At 40.8% G+C, this 23,423-nt stretch overlaps 1 protein-coding gene across 4 annotated transcripts in view; it reads left to right on the forward strand.

Moving 5' to 3' along the window:
• Nucleotides 1–23,423, forward strand: part of LOC121167110 (nibrin-like) — a 37,306-nt gene that overhangs the window by 1,832 nt on the left and 12,051 nt on the right. Inside the window, exons 3-11 of one of the 4 annotated variants that reach the window (XM_040996488.1) lie at nt 538–668; nt 1,712–1,860; nt 2,620–2,779; nt 4,790–4,893; nt 13,294–13,411; nt 13,964–14,157; nt 20,343–20,440; nt 21,114–21,240; nt 22,924–23,190. In XM_040996488.1, the coding sequence (XP_040852422.1) occupies nt 538–668; nt 1,712–1,860; nt 2,620–2,779; nt 4,790–4,893; nt 13,294–13,411; nt 13,964–14,157; nt 20,343–20,440; nt 21,114–21,240; nt 22,924–23,190 (1,348 nt within the window). Of the gene's footprint in view, nt 1–537; nt 669–1,711; nt 1,861–2,619; nt 2,780–4,789; nt 4,894–13,293; nt 13,412–13,963; nt 14,158–20,342; nt 20,441–21,113; nt 21,244–22,923; nt 23,191–23,423 lie in introns of those variants that run through there. The other 3 variants (XM_040996487.1, XM_040996490.1, XM_040996489.1) reach the window with 3 other exon arrangements.

Genomic DNA, 23,423 nt, shown 5'->3' on the forward strand with positions numbered 1-23,423 from the left:
CTCAACTGGCTAATCCTCTACTGTTAGCACTGGCATCCCATATGGGCACGAGTCCTTATTCCAGCTGCTCCACTGCCCATCCAGCTCCCTGCTTGTGGCCTGGGAAAGCAGTCCAGGACGACCCAAAGCCTTGGGACCCTGCACTCAATATGAGAGAACGGGAAGAAGCTCCTGTCTCCTGGTCTCAGATCGGCACAGCTCCGTTGTTGTGGCCATTTGGGGAGTGAACTAATGGATGGAAGCTCCAGTCAAGTTCATATTGGGACTTTACTTGGGATTTCAGTAAATGTATACTTTGGGAAAGTATTAATTCCTTTCACTGTTATTCCTTGAGAGAAATGGTATGCCCTTGCATTAATGTAGGTGATCTTTTGATATTCCTCAATAAGCGTTTAATAGAAAACGGGAGTTTAATTTATGTAAAACTGATTAACATTGAAATAGCAAAGTGTTTTCTTGACACATCATGAGTTTTATCCTATATAATGTACACATTTATGTATGTGTGTTTGTGTCTCATGATTTTATTCCTCTTAGAACCATACAGACTTTTGACTGGCACTGAGTACGTCGTTGGAAGGAAAAACTGTGCTATTCTAATTGAAGATGATCAGTCAATCAGTCGAAATCATGCAGTGTTAACCGCTAATTTTGCTGTGACCAACTTGGTATGTTCCTGATTGTATTTTGCTAGCTTGCAGTGAGAGTTGAAATCAGTATATTGCCTTGATGTGAGAGAGAGAGAGAGCTGTTTGAGCATTTTATGCTTTTGTTTCAGTGACTTAGAAACTTGGAGAAAGTAGGTTGTATTTGTATTTGTTTACTTAACAACATTGACTGTTCCGTGGTGAGAGTTGTTGGGCTTAGCTGTGATACATTCATGATGCTCGCTCTTAAAGAGAGTATGTGACTGATGGACACAAAGTCTGGGTGTGTAAAGGGAGGCTCCGCAGTGGGAATGACGGTTTTCCCGGGGAAGACAACTGTTGCTTCTGATCCACAGCTCTTTTGAATGGCTTGGAAGGTATTTGTTAGCTTTCACCAGAACCACGGGTGATGAGAGTGATAAAAATATATGAATAAATACGTTCAAAATCATCGTGGTAGGAACAAGAAAGTAAGCAGTTAGTTTGAACAAATGTGACAAATGCACAAGTGATGGATTAGTTTACTGGCATTTAGGTTTTGTGTCTATTTGTGTTGTAGAAAAGCATTATTATAGAAGTTGCAAGAGAAAAAATAAAATTATTACCAAAAGTCAGAACCTCTAGGCTTTATGCCTTGTTTTCATTCGCCCAGTGTTTACCATGTGCTTTTGATAATGTAAACAAAACAAAACGAAAACTTAGGACTGAAGCTGTCATGTTATGCGTGAAGCAAACTGCTGCCAATCATAAAATTCTCAAGTGTGTGAAATGGAAGGGTTGGGAAAGTCCCAACTGATTTACAGAAATAAAGAAAAATGTGTATTCCAAGAGTTATAATTCTGAAATTCAGAGATTTTCTTGAAGGGAGATATTCATGTTAATTGCTAATTAGTCCTTTGAAGGCAGCCAGAACAGTAGCTGTCATTCCCTGTGGTGGCAGGATATGCAGCTATTTATTATTTTACCCTTTTCAAAAGTTATCAAATGTCTCCTGTGAATCATTTCCCCCTGGATTGTATGTGCTTGAGCTGTAAAAGACTTGTAATTACTTCTCTAATTTTCAGAGTCAAACTGATGAAATCCCTGTATTGACAATCAAAGATAATTCTAAATATGGTACCTTTGTTAATGAGGCAAAAATGCAAAATCACCTTCCCCAAACTTTGAAGACAGGGGATAGAGTCACCTTTGGAGTGTTTGAAAGTAAATTCAGGTATGGATTTGTTTATTTAATTTTTGTTGTTAAAGATTTACTTTTACATGAAAGGCAGATGAACAGAGAGAAGGAGAGACTGCCTTCACTAGTTCACTCCCAAGTTGCCACAACAGCCAGAGGTGGGCCAATTTGAAGCCAGGAACCAGGAGCCTCTTCTGAGTCTCCCACATGGCTTAGGAGTCCCACAACTTTGGGCTGTCCTTGACTGCCTTCTCAGGCCACAAGCAGGGAGCTGGATCCACATTTGGGAAGCTGGGGTATGAACTATTGCCCATATAGAATCCTGGTGGAAGCTTAGTGTACCAAACCAATGGCACTGGCCTCACACTTTTTAAATTAGATTAAAGTGGACAATTTTATCTCACAACAATTGAATGTTAAAGCAAAGATAAGGATTATAAGGTGACAGTATAATTGACTTCCCGTTTAGCACAGTAGTGAACTCTGTGTTGTTGGTATATTTTGTGGATCACAGGTGGGGGGTGACAGGTGAGTAAAAGTTTGTGTTAGTCCCTGTGAGTTGTGATAGGAGCCTCGTTTGTTTCATGCTTCATAAGTTAAAATGTAATGTTGATGTTGGCCATGTCTTTTTCTTCTTTGGGAACACAAGACTTAGGAGGTAAGAATTTCCTAAGTTACAAATTTATAATGTGTCAAAATTAAACGAATAATATGTTGTAAGCTTAAAGTTGTAAAGTATTGTAAAGTTGTAAAGTCTTTGTAACTGTGATAACGTAACTTTATTGTCATTCACAGGGTGGAGTATGAGCCTCTGGTTGCCTGTTCTTCTTGTTTAGATGTGTCTGGGAAAACTGCTCTAAATCAAGCTGTGTTGCAACTTGGAGGACTCACTGTGAACAGCTGGACAAAAGAATGTACTCACCTTGTCATGATGTCAGTGAAAGTCACCATTAAAGTAAGTTGAACTGTGTTCCCATATTAAAACAAGTTCTGGGACCTTGAGTGAACTCACCACAGCACAGAGTTAGCACCATGTGTCTCTTCTGTCAGATTGTCTTCCTCCAGTCTCTGACATTGTCTCATGGTCTCATGATCCCTCAGTTAAGTTATAATCACACAAAGATTTCTTTGCTGTATCTTTAAAGCCCTGAGATGTATGGATATGTACCTTCCAAAGATGCTGACTAGTCATTAAAGCAGTGATGTATTTTGGTATATTTTCAGGTTTTGCATTTTCATCAGATTTGATATACCCAAAGGTAATTGAAGAATGGCATTTAAGATGTGATTTGTTAAACAGGCTGACTGTGCAAAAGATATGTGGGATTGTTTTAGGCTGAAAAGCAACAAATACTTTGATTCCTGTGTTTGAAGATGCAAAAACCTTTTGTTATAATTAATTAAATATTAGTGTTATATTCTAATTTATACATAAATGGCTCTTATGTGTGTACATGTATGTGTATGAAATAGCTGTCAAAGAGAAAGGCTCACTGCCCAGATTGAACCTGAAGTTAAATTTGTACCATGGTGAAGTTACCCTGAACAAAGATAGTTCCCTCTTAGAAAATTTAGGACATTGATTTTTTGCTGCTGCAGCAAGACTAACGTAAAAAATACTCATGTTGATAAACTCACAGGTAATAGATTCATAAAACATTTGTAAAACCAAAATTCATATGCATGAGGACCTGATATTTAAATGTTAGCTCAGCATAATCCCCCTTAAGATATTAAGTTACTCAAATGGAGTAGGTAATGATACATGGGTTTAGAAGGCCTGAAATAAGGTCAAAGATGCTTTGATTGTCTTGGGAGATTTTGCCAAGTCCTCAGAGCTGGACACTTCTAGTACCTGACATGCTAATGACCACCATTAGAGACACCACCATGGAGTGTGCAGCGTTTCTTCTTTGGTGTTTCTGATCACTTTTTGGTAAAATAAATAAATAAATAAATGAACCCTGATCATTAGTTTTTGCTCAGCATTCTCAATGCATAGTTAGGCTTATAAGGTTTTGTTTTGTTTTGTTTTGCTTTTTGCTTTTGTTTTGTTTAGATTATTGAATGTTAGGACCAGAGGGGAACCTGAGGAGTATTTAGTTCAGCTTTTATATTTTGAAGAGAAATTGCGACTCGGAGCAGTTACGTGCTTAGCCCAGAATCGCGCGTGTTGCAGTTTTATTCAGTCCTGTGTTGATTGAACTTAAATACTCTATGTTGCATTTGGATGATCTCATTCACGTAGGAAGTTGGGATCTGTCAGATTCCAGTCTTTAGAGATACCCTCAATCTGGTCGCTCCTAACGCCTGCATTATTGAAAACATATGTATAAACTGTATAGTTGGATTATTTCCTAGAATATGCCAGCTCTTTCTTATTTTAATTGCCCACAGTAGTATTTTCTAGTCCTTTCTGAGTTTGTGGATGTGTGTTACTTGAGGCTGATAGCTTGATTCACGTTAGTTCACAGTTTCGTTCTCTCTTTATGTGTGCATCAGCTTCCACTGAGCCTAACCAGTTGCTCCTTGATTTACTGTGTTGAAGAGGCTTTATTCTATACTCTTACTCCTTCTGAAAGCAGTAAGGCTCCAAAGAAATTTCCATTTATCTCTTAATGTGTATTGGCTCTGCAGGATGGGTTTGATTTCTTCAGCCTAAACGTGCACTTGTAATGTTTTTCAAGTTGGAATGCATTTTTAAAGTCTTTGTGTTATTCTGCCTATCCCAAAGGACTACTGTGTCATTGGCTTCTGATAATTGAGTAGTTCTGGTTTGTGGTATAAAACTGAGCAAATATGAAATTCTATTTTACAGATTGTGACTTCGTTTATCAAATTAAGAAAAGGAAAGAAAACAATTATTAGAAAGGCATGTTTGTAGTTTATAACATGAATGTTTTCTTTAGAAGAAGCTATCATAATGACTATATATATATATCCACATATATTTTCTTTCTTTTAGACGATTTGTGCACTCATTTGTGGATGCCCCATTGTAAAGCCAGAGTATTTTACTGAATTTCTCCAAGCAGTTCAGTCCAAGAAACAGCCTCCACAAATAGAAAGGTATATTATGTGTTTCTAATTAACAACATATGACAGAAAAGATGAGCGCATTGACTTTCGGTTAACTCTCTGGAATTCTAGATGTGATAGTTGCTGTGTTCCACGTTTTTCTTGTGTGTGTATGTGTTCCATGTTAATGAGATTTTTTCAGTTAGTATGTAAAGAAAGAGTACCCCAAATTCTTAATTGGTTATTTCTTAGCTCTGTGAAACAGATGTTAACTGCTAATATATAACAAAAAACTGTTGAAGCATGGTAAATAGGTCAGCATTGCTCATGTGCCAGTGTCAGGGTCGTGGGTGAGGTACCCTTGGTAGTGGGGCTGCAGCAACCCTCTTGGAGAACCACATATTTCGCCGTAAATGTTGACAGCACTGGGCACTGCTTTTGTTACCTCATTTCAAAATGAGATCAGCACTGACACAGTTTAGTAGCTCTAGATTAGTAATTCCATCTATAAAATCTGAGCACATGGCTTGCTCTCACCCTAATTGCTTGTTAAAAGAAATGTTGATTGTTGGTAATTGCAACAAAAGGTGGATGATATGTGCCAAATTTGTGAGCCACTAGACTTGGAGATCTGGCCTAGACTTGGAGTTTCTGGCCTTTTTTGTCTTTGAGGTGGCATCTGAGGACCTCAGCTGGTTTGTAGGAGCAGGCCAACTCATTCGAGTGCACCTGGACATGCTCCTCTCCTTTGCACTGGATTCAGGGCAGGCAGCATAGCATGTACTGTGTGTTTCATCACTAGGACACACAGCTCACTCTGTGCTCCCTGAGATTGGGGATCCTGCCTTGTCTGGGACCAACAGTCCCGAAAGCCTGGGGTTCTTGGTGACACCAAAGGCTGTTGGTTGGATCACCCCACATTTCCTGCCATGGGTGCGACTGCCTGTAACCTGTTAGACCCCTAACCTGCTGCCCAAAAGCCATCAATGTGGCCAGGTTGTACGATTACAAGCTTACATTGATTCTATAGAATGACTGGCTATTTCAAATGGCCTTAAGTTTAGGAGTGTTAAGCAAGTTAAGAATTTCCAAAGTATTTTTATCAACATGTTGTAGTGTTACTAATATTTTTATTTTATAAGGATTTATTTATTCTTATTGGAAAGACAGATCAGGTTTATGACGAGAAAGAGAGACAGAGACAAAGATCTTCCATCCGCTGGTTCACTTCCCAAATGGCTGCAACAGCCAAAACTGAGCTGATCTGAAACCAGGAGCCAGGAGCTTCTTCTGGGTCTCCCAGATGGGCACAGGATCCCAAGGTTTTGGGCCTTCCTCTGCTGATTTCCCAGGCCATAAGCATGGAGCTGGATGGGAAGTGGAACGGCTGGAACACAAATCAGCACCCATGTGGGATGCCAGTGCTTACAAGACAAAGATTTAATCTCTGAGCCATTGCGCCGGGCCCACTCATTTTATTGTTAGAGGAGTAACAAAGTGGTTCATGTTCATAAGCATGTCTTATTGCATACATATGTATGAGCTATGTTTTTATAGGACTGACAGATATAGATTTGTTAATATCAGCATCACCATAAACACATGGTTATGTGTTATGCTACATCACGATGGGTATGAAGTACTGGGTAGTAGTGGTAGTTTGTGATTTTTGTCCTTCTACTTCCAAAAATTTATTTATTTTATTGGAAAGGCAGATTTATAGAGAGTAGGACAGAGAGAAAGATTTTTCATTCCACTGGTTCAATGTCCAAGTGGCTGCAATGGCCAGAGTTGAGTCGATCTGAAGCCAGGAGCCAGAAGCTTCTTCCAAGTCTCCAATGTGGGTGCAGATCCCAAGATGTTGGGCAATCCTCCAAGGCTTGTGCAGGCCACAGGCAGGGAGCTGGATGGGATGTGGAGCAGCCAGGACACAAAACTGGCAGTCAAATGGGATCCCAGGGCATGCACCGCAAGGATTTAGCCATATGTGATCCCAGTGCTTTCAAGGCAAGGATTTAACCACTGAGCCATTGTGCCGGGCCTCCACATCCTCTTTTGATGTCACCTTCAGCCTCATACACATCCTTTGAGGTCCTGAGTGTGGACATGGTCACCAGGGGAAATGCAGAAGTAGGCAGGTGACAGAACCTTAGAGAGCCACTGTCAGCAGGCTTCTGTGGACGTTGTCTGAGATGCTGAGTCTCCTTTGTAGCTTGCTCTTTGCTTTTCTGCTGGCCCCATCCACGTGGCCTTTCATTTTCTGCCCTGGTGGCCCAATGAGGTGCTGACCTCCTCCAGAGTGGCCAGAAGAGGATCAGGGTAAAGCATACACACAGAGGCGGCACAACAGCCTAGAATCACTGCCCATGTTACCTTGTGGATGTTTGAAGATCTGGCCAAAGACTATCCAATGCTGGTGACCTTCAAGGGAAAAGAGACAGAGAAAGGAGGGAGGGAGAAAAGTAAAGAAGGAAGGCAGGCAGGCAGTAGTAGGTTTTTTTTTTTTTAATATTTATTTTTATCTGGGGCCAGGTGTGGTTGTCTAACAGCTAAAGTACTCACCTTGAACACGCCGGGATCCCATATAGGTGCCAATTCTAATCCTGGCAGCCCTGCTTCTTATCCAGCTCCTTGCTTGTGGCCTGGGAAAGTAGTGGAGGATGGCCCAAAGTCTTAGAAGCCTGCACCCACTTGGGAGACCTGGAGGAAGTTCCTGGGTCCAAGCTTTGGATCGGCTTAGCTTCGGCTGGTGCAGTCTCTGGGGTGTGAATTATCAGATGGAAGATCTTCCTCTCTGTTTCTCCTCCTCTCTGTATATCTGACTTTGCAATAAAGATAAAATAAATCTTTACATCATACATATGGCATAGGTGGGGGGCAGACCAGGCTGAACCCATTCACATCAACCGCTGGTGAATCTGAGCACCAGCATAGAGTGTGGGTCAGGCCAGTTTCAGTCACAACACATACTAGTGCACATTAAGGAATGCCAAGGTGAGGTGAGCCGTACCAGATGTGGTTGCAGTGCCCAAACAGCACACGTGAGAACCGGAGGGTTGAGGGGAGAGAGCAGGTAAAGCTGACAGGGGAATCTGGGCTCCCCTGCTGGACAACCACTCCTACTGGAGAGCATGAGTTGGGATGGGGGCAGACCAGACTAGGCAGGGCTACAACACCTGTGGGCCTCATGTGAGCTAGACTTGGGGAAGGGCCAGGTTTGGCTAACTGTTCCGACTGGTGCAAACAAAAATTAGAGTGGGTGAGGGTTGGTTGGGCTTTGCCACATCATCAGATGGCAGAGGCTGGCACTGGAGGCCAATTCTGTTAAGTGCCAGAACCACCTGGAGAGTGCACAATCCGGAAGTTGGCTTGGCCTAGTAGGGAAATAGTGGGCACCTCCCTTGTGGGTAACCACTCCCACTGAAGAGCATGAAAACCAGGGCAGGGACAGGGGTGGCTAGACAGAAAGGCATCTGCAAGTGTGTGGGGGGGCTGGATAATAGGTTGGTTGGGTTGAACTAGGCTTCAATGCCCATTGACAAGTACCAGAGCTAAATGGGATGTGGGACAGACTGAACAAGCCTGCGGTACATACTGGCATGCATGGGAACCAGGGTAGGGAGCAGGCCTGGTGGGGGTTATGGGCAGTTGCCCCAACCATGCTGCAGCTCCCCCTGGATTGTGTGAGAACCAAGTATGAAGTGGGTAGGATCGAGCTGGGCTACAACACCCATGGTTCAAGTAAATGACAGGGCTGGAAACAGAACTGACCCAGCAGTTGCAGCGAGCAGCATGTGCATAAGCTGATTGGGGCGACAGACTGTGCTAGATCCTGTTCTTTCAAATTGACACAAAATCAGGTTTGGGATCACTCAGATGAAGTTTTTTTGGAGATCCCTCCAACTGCACTGCTGATCTCAGAACCCCAACCATGAAAAGACTGTGTCAGCCAGTGGACTCTGAATAGGTTTCATAGTGATTGGAACGGTGAGACTGGCAGCAATTCAGACCTGTTGAACTATCAGAACTGCAAGTGGAGCAACCAGGACTTGAACCAGTGCCTGTATAGGGTGCTAGCACTGCAGGTATAGGACTGGTTAGCTATTCCACTGTGATTTTTTTTATTACATAAACACCTTTATTTCTGAAACAGATGATCACTACTCTTGTGTGTAATGAACATAAAATTTTTACCCATGACAAAGTCATGTTCAGTGCCACTGTGTATCCTTTTTTCTTTTTCTTTTTTTTTTTAAAGATTTGTTTTATTTTTATTAGAAAGGCAGATATACAGAGAGGAGAGACAGAGAGAAAGATCTTCCGGCTGATGATTAACTCCCCAAGTTAGCGCAACGGCCGATGCTATGCAGATCCCAAGCCAGGAGCCTCTTCCTGGTCTCCCACGCGGGTGCAGGGTCCCAAAGCTTTGGGCCGTCCTCGACTGCCTTCCCAGGCCACAGGCAAGGAGCTGGATGGGAAGCGGGGCTGCCGGGATTAGAAACGACTCCCATATGGGATCCCAGGCATGCAAGGCGAGCACCTTAACCACTGTGCCATCGCGCCAGGCCCTGTGTATCCTTTTTTCACTGTTTCCTACAGAATAATCCGGAGTTACTGCTTTATGTGCTTGACATGATCAGTAATATTTCACTGTCCTTAATTGTCATCAGAGTACCAGTGTAGTTTAGAAGGCTTCATTTAAAAATGTGTTTAATTTTGATGAAATATGTTCCAGTAGAGGAAGTTCATAAAATGTTGTCTATGTGTAAAGAAACTACTCTTTAGGAAAGAGGAGGCTGCCTTTGTTTGAATTTTCAGCATCTCTGTTACTGTGGATTGCTCTTTCTGTTACTTAGGAAGATGCTGCGGGGAGACCAATCCTTTGTGAGTACCCTGTATTCTTACACAGCTTGTGGGGTGAGCCAAAAATGCAGTGCTCTGAAGGCCTTTTACATGAGCCTGTTCTCAAACCAGAGGCTTTTTGGCTGCTTGTTACAAAATGGGCAGGCCAGAGCCCAGCACGATAGCATAGTAGTTAAAGTCCTCACCTTGAACATACCGGGATCCCATATGGGCACCAGTTCTAATCCCAGGAGCTCCACTTCCCATCCAGCTTCCTGCTTGTGGCCTGGGGAAGCAGTCGAGGATGGCCCAGAGTCTTGGGACCCTGCACCCACGTGTAAGAACCAGAAAGATGTTCCTGGCTCCTGGCTTCGGATTGGCACAGCACCAACCATTCTGGCACTTGGGGATTGAATCATCGGACAGATCTTCCTCTCTGTCTCTCCTCTGCTCTGTACATCTGCCTTTCCAATAAAATAAATAAATCTTTTAAAAAAGGAGAGAGAAAGAAAGAAACGGAAGGGCCCAAGGTCAATGTTCTCTCCCTGGTGGCACAAACCACACAAGATACAGTCTGTCCTGCCACGGTCCTTGATCAGGGACGTGACCTACAAACAGTGATGCTTATGCTGCCTGCTTTGTCTCTGAGCCAGCAGTCTGTCTATTGCCTGCAAGTGTGAAACTGGAAGAAGTTTGACCTCACTAGCTTTCCATCAGGTTTTAGGCCTAATAAGCACACCAATCTGAAACATTCAGTACAAGAACATTTAGGAAGTCTGTACTAGTAGAGAACAGCATATAGAATCAGTTAAAATCCAAGGCAAAGCATTGTGCCACACACCTGCAAGTTGTAGCTGCCCTTTGGGCTAAGCTTTTAGAGATCATGTAAAGAAGCAGTGTAGTAAGTGGTTCGAGAAAGCAGGAACATGCTCCCAGCACACTGATGAAACAGGGAGCTGTGCAGGTCCTGGGGGAGTAGTTGTTGCTGGGGATACTGATTTCACTGTATTCAGTGTGTTTGGAGAAATCCGTGCTCAGTGTGTTTGAAAAATCTTAAAAGGCAGAAGTAAAATGAATTATTGTGGATTAGATGAAATGTATTGAAGATGAGATAAACATTTATGTACAAGTATATAATGTAAATGGTAAAAAGTATTTCTTGATTATCTTTACATAAATATGTGGATAATGTGTGCCAGTTACTATGAAAACATTATTTTACTTATGGCTCTTAACATTTTATACAATCAGGCCAAGTTTATTTTTAAATATTTTTATGCCACTTTGTATTTGGCAGCCTTCTATTGAAGCAGCCTGCCTCTAATCTATATTTCTGTCAGATTATATTTGTGTTTTCTAGTTTTCTTACCAGCTGTCACTGGAGCACCAGAAATGCTTTGAAACTTCTTGAAAACATTACTTCAGAAATAGTGACTTTAATTAGTTGTATAGTTCTCACTAATCTCTGTTCTCATCAGTACACTGAGAAATGAAAGGCTCATCTAGGAATATGAAGTTCAGAACATGGCACGCTTTTTCTCACTGTGTAATTAATCATCTGTGTTTGTCCTGGAGTTGGAGCACAGGGGTGAAGCTGAGATCGCAGTCTGTGTGCCAGGTCAAGTACGGCTTTCTCTCCAGCTACCCACTAATGCATCGGTGTTCTTTGCTCAGGGTAGTTCTTCCCTATATCTGTGTTTTTGTCAAGGTAGATTGTACCTAGTGGTGAGTTTCAAATTGCACAGTGTTCTAACGTAAACCAAGGTACATTGTGGAATTTTTAAAATATTTATTATGTATTTTTATTACAAAGTCAGATATACAGAGAGGAGGAAAAACAGAGAGGAAGATCTTTCCTGTAGGCCCCAGTCTCCCAAGGGTTAACTCCACAGCTCAGCTTGTTTCTCAAATGTGTAACAGGATGGGCAATCTTGGCCTGATACATTTAGCCCCTGGCTTGACTGCAATTTCCCTCCTTCCTGCTTCCCCTTTTTACATGCCTTTGGGGGAGCTTAGGTGTTGCTTGAGCATTGGGAAAGTGCTGGGAGGGGCCAAGCAGACTATAAAGATGCAGCTTGACTTTGAATAAACTGGCATTCTCTTCACAAGAATGATCCAAGGTGTGTTGTGTGTGTTGTCTGTCTTGTCTGTCTCATAACCCTAGTCCCTCCTGGCAACGTGGGCCTTGCCAACAAGTATAAACATCTCTCATTTTGTGGACTACAAATTTAGGTATTAAAATTCTGGGATTAAAACAATGTACTGGGCCCGGTAGCCTGGCCTAGCGGTTAAAGTCCTCACTTTGAACACACCAAGATCCCATATGGGCGCCGGTTAAAGAAAAGCTGTTAGGAAAAAAAAAGTTGTTAGGAAAAGCTGAAGGTAAATTCTATGCTTATTTTTAGAAACCTAGTTCAGTGTAGAGAGAATGTTAAATCCTTTGAACTAAACTACAGTTAACTCTTTCCTTAGATACAGTAAACTGCTAAAAGTGAACTGTAATTTTAAAAGTTGTTTAGAAACAGGAGAGTTAACATGGTAGCTTGAATTTTATATTGTCAGTGAAATCTGTGGTGATCTTCTGGATAACCCAGTCCCCCGAGATTTTGGCTTGCAGAAATCATTTCAGGATACACTTAGATCATTTGTTGTGATGTATTGGAGAAATGCTGTTATTCTTCAAGTTGCCATAAATTTTCCACTTTTCTGTCAAGACTCAGCTTTACTTTAGCAGATGTGTCATATTCTGTGTGGCCAAGGAGAAATGGAGGCAGAGCGAGATGGCAGCTGGAAGGAGGAAGCAGGGAAATCAGTTCTACCTCCTTTGATCACCATTAAGATTGCAATATTGTCCTATTGGTTGTTGCTCTCTGGAGAGACTTAACCCTTAAATGTGAATTGCCTCTTCCTGTCTTGTTCCCTGTAGTCATCCTTATGTTGGGCTAAATGTTTTACCGGGAGCTAAAGGGACAAGCTGCATCAACTGTAACAAAATCTCTTAGGGAATTCAAAGAATGGCCTAATGAAATTTTGAGAATTCTCTGTTCAGTTTTACTTCCTACTTGCTTTCTTCTCATCTCCCCAGATGTTTAAAAAAAATATTATAGCATCTTATTAAAGAGCAGAAAAATAGGTTCTTTACTCTAGAGAAAGTTTTAAACTATTGTGAACTTTTCTAAAATGCTCTGAAACAATATTACGGTAGTGTTCACAGAACTAAATGTGAGCCTTAGTAACACAGAGTGGCTCCCCAGTAAACACGAGCTGCTGATAGAATTTGATCTTTTCTCTCACCCTTTTGCAATTCACATTAACTGTTTGAGTCATGTGTGTTTTGTATGTGTCTGATTATGATTGTCTACCTTGGTTGTTCTGAGGAACTGAAAGCCAGTCCTGCTGTGCTGTGCAGTACCTCTCACTATAGTTCCTGAAAAGGCACATGGGTGGCTTTTGGTCATTTTGTACCAACTTAAAAAAAAAATCTTGCTTTAAAAAGAACTTGTTGTGATTTTATGGAAATTATGCTTTTCTGGTAGCAGAAATTTATCAATTTAATAGTAAGCATGCAGAGTAGTCTGTAACTACAATATGCTTTACAAACTTTTACAGTTTTTACCCACCTATTGATGAACCAGCCATTGGAAATAATAATATTGATCTGTCGGGGCGGCAGGAAAGAAAAGAGATCTTCAAAGGAAAAACATTTGTATTTTTAAATGCCAAGCAGGTAATGTTAGAAATTATACTTTCCTAAAGAAGACCATAAATCAACACGTGCTATTGTTCTCACACTGATAAGGTATTTGATTTGAGAATTTTTGTACAGAATTGTGAAGTGCAGGCACCAGCGTCTGCCAGGTGATCATGTATATAATTATACTTCTTAATACCTGGTAACTGAGCTGGTTTATATAAATATGTAAACACAGAGGACAGGAAACTTTGTCCTGGCTTATTCAGTCAGTAAGCATCCATAGAGTGTCTTCTCTGTGCCAAACAAGGGTCCTAACACTTTGTTACTGCAGAAAGTCATGCGGGTAAGCTGACAGAGTAAGTCTGATGATGACGATGATGTGGACAAGGTAATGGTTCCAGGGCTGCATGGAGAACTTCTGAGTAAGGATTCTGCCCAAAATGAAATCTCAAATGATCTATTCTAGGAGTAGAACCCATTCTTTTTTAATTCCAATTCAATTTTATTTTCCAAATTCAATTTTTACATAGTAAAAGTTATCTCAGGACACTTTGGCTAACAAAACATGTTTCTTTCCATTTTTAGTATAAGAAACTAAGTTCAGCAGTTGTCTTTGGAGGTGGAGAAGCTAAGTTGATAACAGAAGAAAATGAAGAAGAGGATAGCTTCTTTTCAGCTCCTGGAACGTGTGTTATTGATATAGCAATAACCAGTACACAAATGGTAATTCCTGACTCTCAGAAAAAATGGATTCACTCAATTATGGAGATGCTTCAGAGGTACAGCACTATTATTTTAAATTAAAATGCAAATGGGAAGTTTTATGTGACATTTTGATTATACTTCATTTAGCAATGTAAAACTACTAGAATACTTCAGAATTTTGGGGAGAATGACCTTAAAATACATTCATTTGGGAAAAGCACTTGAAAACTCATAGGTAGTGTTTTCATAACACAGTTTCTATGAACTTTTGAAGGCGCTTCCTAGATACAAGAATTCTTGTGATAGTTATGCCATGTGGTTTACTTGAAAATTGAGTGTGACTTGGTTTGCTAGGAACAGTTTTATCAGCATGTTTACTGCCTCTTTTTTTTTTTAACAATAATAGAATTTGTATTTAGCCTTTCTGAATCAATAAAGTCATATTAAGCTTTTTTGCTGAATATGATATAGTTAAGGTTAAAATTCAAGATAATTTCTTTCTGAAGTTGCTTAAAGCTGAAATGTATTCATCCTTTCATAACTACATATTAAAAGTCATATAAAAATTTTTCTTCCTTTATAATGTAATTTTGAGGAAACAAAAAAAATAAAGGTCAGATACTTTAGTATTTGTAGTGCTGATAGAGTCAATAGATACGTTCAGTCAAGGGTTTCTGCCATTCTGCCATCAGCTTTTTATTGGTTAACAATCTTAGCAATATTATTATCTTTATTTTAAGATTTGTTTATATGAAAGGTTGAGTCATAGAAGGGAAAAGGGGGAGACAGAAAGAGATCTTCCCACGTGGCTGCAGTGACTGCAGCTGGACTGATCCAAAAGCAGGAGCCTGGAGCTTCTTCCCCGTGGGTACAAACGCCCAAGCACTGGGGCCATCCTCCCCTGCATTCATAGGCACATCAGCAGGGAGCTGGATTGGAAGTGAAGCAGCTCAGACCTAGCCACCGTGCCACTGGATCCACAGTCTCAGTGTTGTTGAAGCTTAAAAGGATTTGTGAAATTGTGGAGGGTGTTCCTGGAGCACTCGGTGGAGTCCTCTAGGATGACGGAGGATACAGATTCCCCAGCACAGGGCAAAATCGCTAATTACTTACCTTGGAAAATGTAGTGGACCAGAGAAAGCTCATCCCAGCTGAGGACCAATTGTAGCTACAAGTATGCTTCTTTAATTGGTCAACATTGGAACAGACAGCCTGAGGCGTTCCACCCACTGCTCCCTTCTGAGCATGTGGTGGCAGTCAGCATAAGGAATAAGGGACTGCACTGCAGGTGCACCCCTCAGGTCACTTTCTGTGTGGCCACAGTTGTCAGCCACTCCGTGGGGACCTGCCTGTCTCCTGCCTCCTTGCAGGGTGAGTTCAGTTACCCTAGCTCTGCTCACTCTCTCTAGTGAATTGTTCACCCCCTCCATCACACCAACTTCTCACAATGGAAATACCAGGTTTGCTAGTCTGTTGACTAAATTTATACTCACCTAAGAAGATACATAGTTGGGACCTTGAGTGCAGATATGCCCGAGAAATTCATCACCAGCTCTCTTAGAGATTCAGTTGTCCTGTTCCCAGAGTCCTTCTGACGATGGTGATTGCTTTTCTTTTTCCTCATGTGGGTTTGCTAAATAGAAAATAAATTTCAGGGGCCGTTACCGTGATGTACTAGGCTGTGGTGTCAGCATCCCATATGAGTGCCAATTTGAGTCCCTGCTGCTCCAGTTGGAATCCAGCTCCCTGCTACTAAGCCTGGAAGACAGTGGAGGATGGCCCAAGTCCCTGGGCCCCTGCATGTATGAGAGGTACCAGCAAGAAGATCCTGGCTCTTCAGACCAGCCCAGCTCTCTATTGCAGCCATTTGCTGAGTGAACCATCAGATGCAAGATCTCTGTCTCTCCTCCTCTCTTTATCACTCTGCCTTTCAAATAAAAGCAAATAAATCTTTTTTTTGTAAACAACAAAAAAAAAATTTAAGAAAAGCAAAATTATCATTGTATTGCTAATACAGAAATGTACTGCTTCATTATATTTTGTACACCAGGAATTTAATGGTTAGCAAGATAATCATAATCTCTGCCATTAGTGGAGCTTACTGTCTAGAGAGAGAAGGATAAAGTAGGCCCATAATTATGTGTGTGCATGAAGGAAACTAGGTAACAGGGCTAAGTGGAAAAGTCCATTCTAAATATAGAAGGCCCCTCCTGCTAGTACCGTGGTGTGTGGGTTAGTGGTGCTGGCATCTGAGATGGGTGCCTGTTTGAATCCTGGCGGCTCCACTTCCAGTGCAGTTATCTGCCTGTGAGAGCAGCAGAGGATTGTCCAACAGTACTTAGGCCCCTGCACCATGTGGAAGACTTGGAAGATGCTCCAGGTTTCTGTTCTTGGAGTGACCCAGCTCTGCATCCCATTATAGCTGTTAGGGGAACAGCAGATGGATGATCTCTCTGTCTCTGCTTCTCTCTAACTTTGCCTTATAAATTAAAGCCTAAACCTTTCTTGTTTGTTTTTTAACATAAAGACAAAATAAGTAGAGAAGGCCGCTTTCAGGCAACATTTTTCCTGTGATGAGAGAGCCTGTGACAGAGAGCCAGGTAGTGAATGTACCAAGCAGAAAAAGAGTGATACCATTTATCACTTAAAAATTACATAAATCTATAGAAAAGGTTAGTATATTCAAATTTGTAATCCTCACAAGCGTTATTTACTGTTATGATTCCATTATGTAGATGAGGTACCTGATGAAAGGACTTGACTAGAAGATGTAGAGCATCATAACCAGAATAGGGATCCAGGCGTCTAGTTCTCTAGTCCAGGCTCTTCAGCAGTGCATGTTGCTTTCCGCATACATAAATGCTGGGAAGAAACCCTCAGTGGAGTACAAGGTTGGACTGACAACCTTGGTCATACGGTGACATTTGCTTCTATAGTCTTTGCCCCTGTTATTTGTTTTGGGGCCAGGATAAGGGTGAAGGACTCTGGGATAGGCAGAGAAGTCTTGGAGTTTGAAAAAGATGGCTGGAGTTGGTGTTGTGGCACTGCAGGTTAAGTAACCATGCTTGCAGCACTGCAGTATGCCTTATAAGAGGGCTTGTTCCAGTCCTGGCTGCTCCATTTCAGATCCTGCGTCCTGCTAAGGCACGTAAGAAGGCACCAGAAGATGTACCAAGTACTTGGGCAGCTACTACCCATATGGGAGACCAGAATGGAGTTCCTGACTCCTAGCTTTGGCCTGGCACAGACTTGGCTGTGGACTCTCCGTTGCCCTCATTCTCACATTCAAAAAAGAAAAAAATCTTAACTGTTGGTTACATCTTGAACTATCAAAGAATATTTGCATTCTTTACAGTGTTTGTTTAAAAAAATAGACTTTTAGAAACATTTCATGTAAGGAGTAATTTGTGAATAAATGTCTGGAGAATAAAGATGTGGTGCAAATACCAGGCCATTTTTTTTTTGTTGAGATTCATGTATTTATTTATTTTTTACTGGAAAGGCAGATTTACAGAGGCAACCTGACCGACACAGAAAGAAAGATCTTATCTCCACTGCTTTACACAGCAAGTGAGCACAATGGCCAGAACTGAGCTGATCCAAAACCAGGAGCCAGGAGCTTCTTCCTGGTCTCCCACATGGGTGCAGGGTCCCAAGGCTTTGGGCCATCCTGGACTGCTTTCCCAGGCCACAAGCAGGGAGCTGGATGGGAAGTGGAACAGCCAGGACATGAACCAGCGCCTGTATGTGATATTGGCGCTTGCACGGCAAGGATTTAGCCACTGAGCCATCGTGCTGAGCCCACAGGCCATCTTAGTATTTGCATGTTTCTGTGTTCTTTTTACATTTATAGAAACTTTTTATTAATTCTTTTTTGTTTGTTTCTTTACTTAGGAGTATTGCAAAATCTGTGAAATGTTTACAACTTGTAACTTTGGAGCACATGTTTTTAGTGTGATGATAAATAAAAAGCCCTTAAGTTTATTGTAGTGAAATTGACAACTTTTGTAGTCAGTGATTTTGTTTATGTTTAAGAAATATTTTTGTAGGTCAGAAAATGCTCATGTTTTATTGACTTTTTACTAGTCTTATTTTGCTTTTCATGGTTGTTTTTTTTTTCTGTTGCATAACAAAGTTCCTACATGTGCAGCTATGCTTTTACCTTTGTTTTATTCCACTGATGAATGTGTCATGCCACATTTACCACTTTGTCGTAATTGCTGTCACTTCAGTGAATTCCTCTCTGCTGGGAGACTTTTTCTCCACTTCTTCAGACGCATCCCAGCTATTATTTGCTTCTCAATTTTCCATGTACGTTTAGAATCACAGTCTCAAAAGCTGTGTTGGACTTTTAGGAATTCCACTGAATGTATGTGCACGAAGTAGAATTAGGTGTTGATTAGTATCTGTGGATATGATGTCCCTAACCATTCGCTTAGGCCTTTTAAAGACCCTTATAAATCACTATAATTTTGTGTTTTGTGTGGACATTTTAATATTTTTTGTTAGATTCATTTGTAGATAGTAGGCACCCTATGGTACTATGCAGATGCATGATACTGTCTCCCTGATGGTACTTTCTGGTTATTTGCTGTTGATGTTTGTAAAGTGCTGACATTTAGATATTCATCCTGTGTGCAGCCACCTCCTTAGACTCCCGTTTAACCCTTAGTCATTTATTCCTGTTTTGTATAAATTGTACCTACAGATAATAACACGTCTGCTCTCTTTCCTAATCCCTGAGCCTCTGATCTGTCTGTTTTATTCTCTCTCCTTGTTTATTTTGTTCTATTTGGAGCTGTGAGAGCAGTGTTGAATAAATGTAGTAATAGTGACCACATTACTCTCTCTATTGATTTCAGAAGCAGTGGGGCAGGCATTTAGCTGAATGCTTTAATGAAGATGCCACTCTCCCACATCAGAGTGCCTGGATACAGTTCCTTATTTTGCCTCCCGACTCTAGCTTCCCAACAGTACAGATCTTGGGAAGCAACAGTGTCCAGTAACTGGGCCGCTGCCAAAGCCATGGGAGAGCTGGATTGCTTCCTCAGTTACTGAGCTTGCAACTGGCCCAGCCCCAGTCATTGTGCCTATTTAAATGAGCTAGTGGGTCAAAGCTTGCAAACTCTGTGTCTGCCTCTCAGATAAATATTCAACAATTTTAATAATATGAAAGATGCTTCTTTTGTCTTCCCGCTTAGAGTGCCGTATTTTCTGTATAGCATTGTTAATACTTAAATATTTCAGGTACTGACTCTTCAGAACAAATTGCATATTATAATTTATAGTTTTAAAAAACTTAACAGGGCATTTAAATACTAGTTTTAAGTTGCCTAAAAGATATATAGGTATTTGTGATCAGCTGGTTGTAATATCTTCAAAATGTTTGAGTATAAAATTTTTAGGATTATACCTGTACTTAAACCCTTTTTAAAGTTCAGTTCATAATTATCTTTGTTTTGTAAAATCAGTCATTCACAGTGTAAAATAGCAGCAAATTGGTATACCACGAGATTCCTTTAAGAAGATACTTCAGGGCCCAGGGCAGTGGCTCATGTGGCTAATCCTCCCCTTACAAGCTCCAGGATCCCCTGTAGATGCCAGTTGGTGTCCACTTCCCGTCCAGCTCCGGGCTAATGTCCTGGAAAAGCAATGGAAGATGGCCCAATTTGTGGACTGTGTACCCATGTGGGAGACCTGAAAGAAGCTCCTGGGTTTGGATGTGCTCAGCTCCGGCTATTGTGGCAATTTAGGGAATGAACCAGAGGACAGAAGATAATCTGCCTTTCCAATAAAAATAAATAACCCGCCCCCCAAAAGGGGATACTTTAATACATTCGATTGTCGAAGTTTATTTGAAGTGCAGAAGTAGCACATGTATAGCTATAGCTTGTATGTAGTCCTTTCTACTTTTTTTCTTTTTTCCCTTTTTCTTGTATCATTGTCATCATAGATTAATTTATAATACTATCTTATTGTTTCATCTTGGAATTACCATTTTCTGCTCACTGTAAAAATTATAGAAATTTATGACTATAAAGATCTGTATCTTTTTCTGACTTTTTTTTTCATTTTGCAGATAGTTACCTGACTTCATAAAGTACGATAGACTTGTCTAATGTAATATACTGCTGCAGTGTTATTGTTAATGGAAGCTAGGTCTGTGTTTGAAATTCTGTTCATACCAAAAAATTATGGTTTCAGGGAGAAACATAAGATTGATTTTGCATGATGTAATCTTAATATTTTGTCCTGCTAGACAGGGTCTTCGACCTATTCCTGAAGCAGAAATTGGATTGGCAGTTATTTTCATGACTACAGAGAATTATTGTGATCCTCAGCACCAGCCCAGTTTAGGTAATTAAAACATTATTCTGTGGTTTAGCAACTTTATCATTTAGTCATAGTCTGTGTATGTGCTAGGTACTGTTATGCTTTCTAAGACTGATTCCATTTGTAGTCTTGAAAACATTTATTTATACATGCATACTTTTATTAACTTAGTAAATATTCGTGGCTATCAGGTACTAAGCTCTGTTCTGGTGTTGAAGACACCTTGGTGAATAAAGTAATGCAGGCCTCTTTTAATGAATTTTATATCCTAAAGCTCAGGATTCCAAAGTAAACATCAATCTACTGCCTCAGTTCAGATAGGGCCAAGTACAAAGAAAGAGAAGAGTAAAGCAAGGTGAAGAGAAAGTGATTGAGGACAAGCTCTTGTAGTGAGGCAGGCGTGGAGGGCTTCACTGAAGTGCATCCTGAACGAGGGAGAAGGCAGATTATATGTCTGTGTGACAGAGTGTCCAGGTAGACAAGAAGGATTAGCCTGGATTTGTGTGGAGAATGGATTCCTAAGGTCTGTAGTGGAAGGGTGGGTACAAGTGAAAAGCTCAAGGTGAAAAAGAGGCTGGTGCTTTGGTCCAGTGTGGTAGTTGTGGAAATGCAGAGACTAAATGTCTCTCTTGGTTCTAGCCCTTGTGATTGTTTTTGCTTTGTTTTGTTTCCACTTGTTCACTTGTGTGATTTACAGGAGCAAAGACAACGACTCCAGGGCCAAGCCTTTCACAAGCCTTATTGGTTGATGAAAAACTAAGGCCAAGTCTCCCAGTGAACACTACAACGTATGTCGTTGACACAGAGTCAGAGCAAGTAGATACGTGGTAAGGCATCTGTGTTAACAAGCTTTTGCCAATGTGCTGCCACTAGATTAATGATAGATTAGTATGATGAAGAAATAGTCAGTGCCTTTATCACATCATGTCTTAGGAGATGAAGCGTGGGAAAGTAGGATGGCAGGGAAGGTGACAGAATAGAAGTCATCAATTTTCTGTAAGGGACCAGCAACTAAGTATTTTAGCCTTTGGGCTTTTCTGTTGCATCTACTCAGTTTTGCCTTTGTGGCATGGAAGCCAGCACTATAGATGCTTGGCTTATGGTGAATTTCTTTTTTTCATTTCCTTCAGCTGTGTCTTGTAGACTAGAAAGAATTACACAGCTTTGTCACTTGTGATATAAGTTTGAAACAATGGTAGTTTTCCTTTATCCATAGTTTTCTTTTGGAGCTTCTATTATCTGTAGTCAACTATGATCAAAAATGGTTAAGTGGAAAAACATTTTGTAAGCTTCAAATGTTGTGCCATTCTCAGCATGATGAAGTCTGTGCTGCCCACGCCACCCCATCCAGGATGGTTGTCATTCTTCTGTGCAGTGGGAGAGGAGGGGAGAGGTAGGGAGGTTAGAGGAAAGGAGGGGAGAGTAAAGGAGGGGTGTAGAGGGGAGAGCAGAGAAGAAGGGAAGGGAGGGATGGAGAGGGGAGGGGACAGAGAAGGAGAGGAAATGGGAGGGGAAAGGGAAGAAGTGGGAGGAGAGGGAAGGGACAAGGATCCAGGGATCCCATAGAACTACCTCGATTTCTTAAAAGGAGATGCTCCCATTGACAGAATTACTTACAATTGAATATTTCTCTATAAAGATAGCTTATTTAGTGCTTTTATGTTTGTTAAGCATTTGGGGGTTTTATTTTTTTGAGATGACTTTCTTTGGGATGCATTAGATTAGCTTGCTTATGTTGCTCTGTTATACTTTTTATTCAAGATAATTTATTTTATTTTAAATACTCCTCAATGAAGTGTTCGTGTTAAGTATTTGAGCTATCCCTACTCATATATTGGACTGTATTTAGTTATTGCTATACTTACATTTATATTGAGGTCAGATTTAACTTTTTAAACAGAGACACTATTTTGGATGCTGAATGACAAGTTTACCTGTTGTGCTATGGGTGAATGTGTGTGTGTGAAAATAATAGCATTGGCATTATCCAACCATATGCTGTAAAACTGTGTCTTTAAACTATTTTCTGCCAGTGTATGGAGTTCTGTTCTGTTCTAGAGATGCCATCTGGCTGGAATATCAACATCAGCCCATCTAGAGTGATATAAATAGTTCTTTACATGTGATATTGGAATGACAGATTTTTCTCAATTTTTTTTTTATGGCACATTTACTTAGAAATAATTTTAGAAAGAAAATAAGCATTTATCTATGGTTATTGCTTCATTTGATCTATAATAAGAGACAAGGTAGATTTTCCTTGTGTAGGCTGTTTATCTGTTAGAGCATGCCTGAAAATACATGCTTGTGAGGATGAAACTCTTCCTCCTGGGGCTTGTCTGACCCTAGCTGCTCCCTTGGACGGTCACATCAGTCCAGTGAAATAGTGTCTGTCAGGACTTTGCTCCTAAAGTTACATCACTTTAGACCTCTCCAACATCCTTATTTGTAGATAAATTTGCTGTAAACTTGATTACCTACTTGCATTTTTTTTCCTTTTGCTACAGTATGGATTTGAGTGAAAGGCCAAAAGAAATCCAGATGTGCAGATTGGAACAAAAGTCTGTAACACTTGCACGGGAAAGATCCATTGTAAAGGAACCTCCCCAAACAGGTTCTCATAATCAAGTATCAAATACTCTGGAAAGGAAGCAAATGTCAGACTCTCAAGGTTCACCAACAAAGTTTGCAGGTGAACATAAAGGTAGAAAATGGGCTTCTCAGCAGCAGACTGACTCCATCAAAAACTACTTTCAACCATTTCCTAAAAAAAGGTAAATGTTTAGATGACTTTCCTGTGTCTCTAGAAAATCTTGCTTTTCTATTATTATATAGTTGGCATTTTCTTTAGTCCTATTTTGCCTCTGCGTGTGCTTGTGGATAATAATTCTCCTAGATGAAATTACTTTTTGTGGATTTTTTTTAAGATTTTGCTTATTTTTCTTGGAAAAGGCAAATTTGCAGAGAGAGGGAAAGACAGAGAAAGATCCTCTGTCTGCTGATTCAT

This window comes from Ochotona curzoniae, unplaced genomic scaffold (assembly GCF_017591425.1).
Source record: "Ochotona curzoniae isolate NIBS_2020 unplaced genomic scaffold, NIBS_Ocur_1.0 patch332, whole genome shotgun sequence".
NCBI lineage: Eukaryota > Metazoa > Chordata > Mammalia > Lagomorpha > Ochotonidae > Ochotona > Ochotona curzoniae.